The sequence below is a fragment of the Sitodiplosis mosellana genome, unplaced genomic scaffold (assembly GCF_009176505.1).
Source record: "Sitodiplosis mosellana isolate CC-2019 unplaced genomic scaffold, AAFC_SMos_1.0 Smas_scaffold_6394, whole genome shotgun sequence".
Classification (NCBI taxonomy): domain Eukaryota; kingdom Metazoa; phylum Arthropoda; class Insecta; order Diptera; family Cecidomyiidae; genus Sitodiplosis; species Sitodiplosis mosellana.
Genome location: NW_022601625.1, coordinates 1 through 3005, shown reverse-complemented (window position 1 = coordinate 3005; position 3005 = coordinate 1). Strand labels below are relative to the sequence as shown.

The following is a 3005-nucleotide window of genomic DNA, read 5'->3' as shown; positions in this document are numbered from 1 at the left end:
AGACATTTTTCATTTATAAATATTATCATTGTGATTTATTTAGCTGAAGTTCCACTTGTCAACCAGAAGAAATGCAACGAGGCATATACATCCTTTTCTCCCATCACTCCACGTATGATTTGCGCTGGTTTCTACGAAGAAGGAGGAAAAGACGCTTGCCAAGGTAAGTGTTTATGAGAATAAATATAATAATTTGAATAAACGAGTGAATATTCAAACAAAATTCACAGGTGATTCGGGCGGTCCACTCGTCGCATACAGCCCAGACGACGGAACACCACGTTTGGTCGGAATCGTTTCATGGGGTAAATATTTGGTTTTCTTGAAATGATCTTCATTTATATGAAGCAAATTTTCTAAATTCAAATTTAACACTATATAGGTTACGGTTGTGCTCAACCTAACTACCCAGGCGTATACTCCCGCGTTTTAGCTGCACGCGATTGGATCTCCGCCAACACTGGAATCTAAGCAATCACATCTTCATTGTGAGATTTAAATAATATTGGATTGGATTGGATTGGATTGGATTGACCATTGGCGTCATTACCGTCATTATAAAGTCAATCACAATTTCGACCATTTTTTTTGGTCAACGTCATTTAAACAAACATTTTGTATGATTAACTTAGAATTTTCTTAACAAAACGAAAAAAATTGAATAAAAAAATCCCAAGTATTTTCATTTATAGCAATATCATAAATTATCAAGTGCAACCTGATTCACCATGTGTAATCTATGCACTTTGTACACAACTGTAGAAATAAAAAGCCTCTTAAACAAACTATCATTTAAAAATAGGTTACATCTGTAGAAAGTATCTAGATCTACATTCCTCAAAATAGTGAAGTCAAAACGATGACAAACAAACAACATGCAATATATTTTGAGTTCCATGCAAAGTAAGGAGTATAAAAGCTACGGTTTACGGAATATAGTGAATAGTATCTGTCAAGCGTATCGATGACAACAAAACTTTTCTGATTCACTGTTAAATCGATAGCCAAGATGGAAGAAATTCCTTAACAGTAAAATGAAATATTTTATAAATTTGAAGAGAAAAGTCAAAGAGTTTAATAAATCCATGTTGATACATGCATGCAGTTACAATATGTAGGAACAACAACAACAGTAAAATATACTCGTAGTTTTCTACAAAATATTTTTGGGAAAAAATGGGCAAAATCTATGATATCAACTAACTACCCGAGTAACAGAAAGGAAAATCTACATTTATGAAACACAGAGCTTTGACAAAGACAATTTTTCGTTGTTTCTTTGTCTTTTTCATCATTTTTCAGTTGACACACAATCGTTTTACTTGTAAAATGTCGCCTTCGGACTCATCTTCCTCGGAGTTTTCGCCACTAGATACATTCCCAAATCGTTGCTTTAGAACAAACATCTCCAATTTTCACAATATTTGATTCTACTTGATAAAATTTGTCCATTCCAATTTGATTGTTGAACAACACTTTAACTATGAAACAAAGTCGAATTATAAACAATTTTTTACTGATTTTATTTCAAGAATTTTTCGATGTAAATTTCCAATGCATTCACTTGCAATGGAATTTCTCGTCTGAGGCGAAGTAGAAAAATTTTCGATGCGTAGATTTTTGTCGCCACAACAACAATCGATCAAACGGGATATCGAAAATTCTGCATGTGTGATGGTGTTCTGCCACCTGTTGATGTTCATTGATCGGCTTGGCTTCGGAAATACACCAATTGCACGGATCACCCATTTCTATGGTTACCAAAATCAATACCTGAGCCACTGGTTGCTTGTGTTATTGATCGTGAATCCACAGGCCAATCGTACATAAGCGGCGGTTGCTATGAAATGAATTGGTCGCTATGAATTTCTAAAGTCAAGGCTACAAAGTCAATGGTTAAATAAACAGTATTAGCCTTGACATCAGGTGAATATACTGTTCCATGACTGAAATATTGACACATGTCTATGAATTGTTGCGAATGAATGAAGCTATTTATAGATTAATATAATAGAAATGATTGAAAAGGCGAATAACTCGAACAGTGATGGTACATCGAATTAATGAAACTATATAATTAATGTAACTATATCTATGAAAATTGGCAATTTTACACTCTTGTCACGGGGATTGGTTTGATCAGGTCAAGAATCAATGATTTGTCTGTTATTTTCCATTCTAATAACTATTGCACATCAGTAAAACCTTCTGGATATTAAAAACATATTTATAAATAAAAAACGATGTAAAAGGCGAAATTCATTTTCATCTTAATCAAATTGGATTTCTCAGAATTCCCAAACATCTTTGTGTGCGTGAGTTGTGTGTAGCGTCGTAAATTTTCATCCATAAGAAACTGAAACAACGGTTGCTTCGAGATTGATTTATTTTAGGCGTATATAAACAATGCACAATAAAATGATTGTTTAAAAAATGACCCCACATGAAAGAATCATGAGGCGATCACAGACACTTGCACTCGAAAACTCGAACTTGAAATTGTTAGTGAATTTCCCCATTCACGGAATTGAAAAAGTCCTTCAGCACGAGTACATGTTTCCTATCATAAAACTGAAGTTTTTCGCGATTTTTATTTTCATGCGGACCATTCAAATTGATTTTTTTGGCAACTTTGTCAAGTTTACAATCAGCACAGATCGTATTGATAAAATATAGTAAGTTATCGGTTAATTACGTCCTTTGTATACTAATTGGTGGCGCGTGTTCACAAACCCTTTAGAATATGGGCCAGAAAAAATGTGCTGACGAACGTAATCTACGCATCAAAAACAATGTTCAATAAACTCTTGTTGTAATCGCGCCAATTGTACTTACGCAAAAATAGATCAAAAAATGCGTGTCTCTGGCGCTGAATGGTATATAAAGCCATGCGATCTAGGCAAAATCATCACACAAACTAATCGTCAATCGACACGGTCATTACTTAGTTTGTGAATAAAATTCGAGTTGCCATTCGAGTCAAATTAAAATAATTCAATTTTCAT

The 3005-nt window shown here is 33.9% G+C and overlaps 1 protein-coding gene across 1 annotated transcript; it reads left to right on the top strand.

Moving 5' to 3' along the window:
• Positions 1-43: 43 nt before the first annotated feature.
• Positions 44-1206, top strand: LOC129579670 (trypsin-1-like; the record flags this gene model as incomplete). The annotated part of the gene is given in 3 exon segments (XM_055469833.1): positions 44-163; positions 231-305; positions 383-1206. Coding segments are annotated over 3 exon segments (284 nt in total), but the record flags the coding sequence as incomplete, so codon positions are not given.
• Between the last annotated feature and the right edge of the window lie 1799 nt (positions 1207-3005).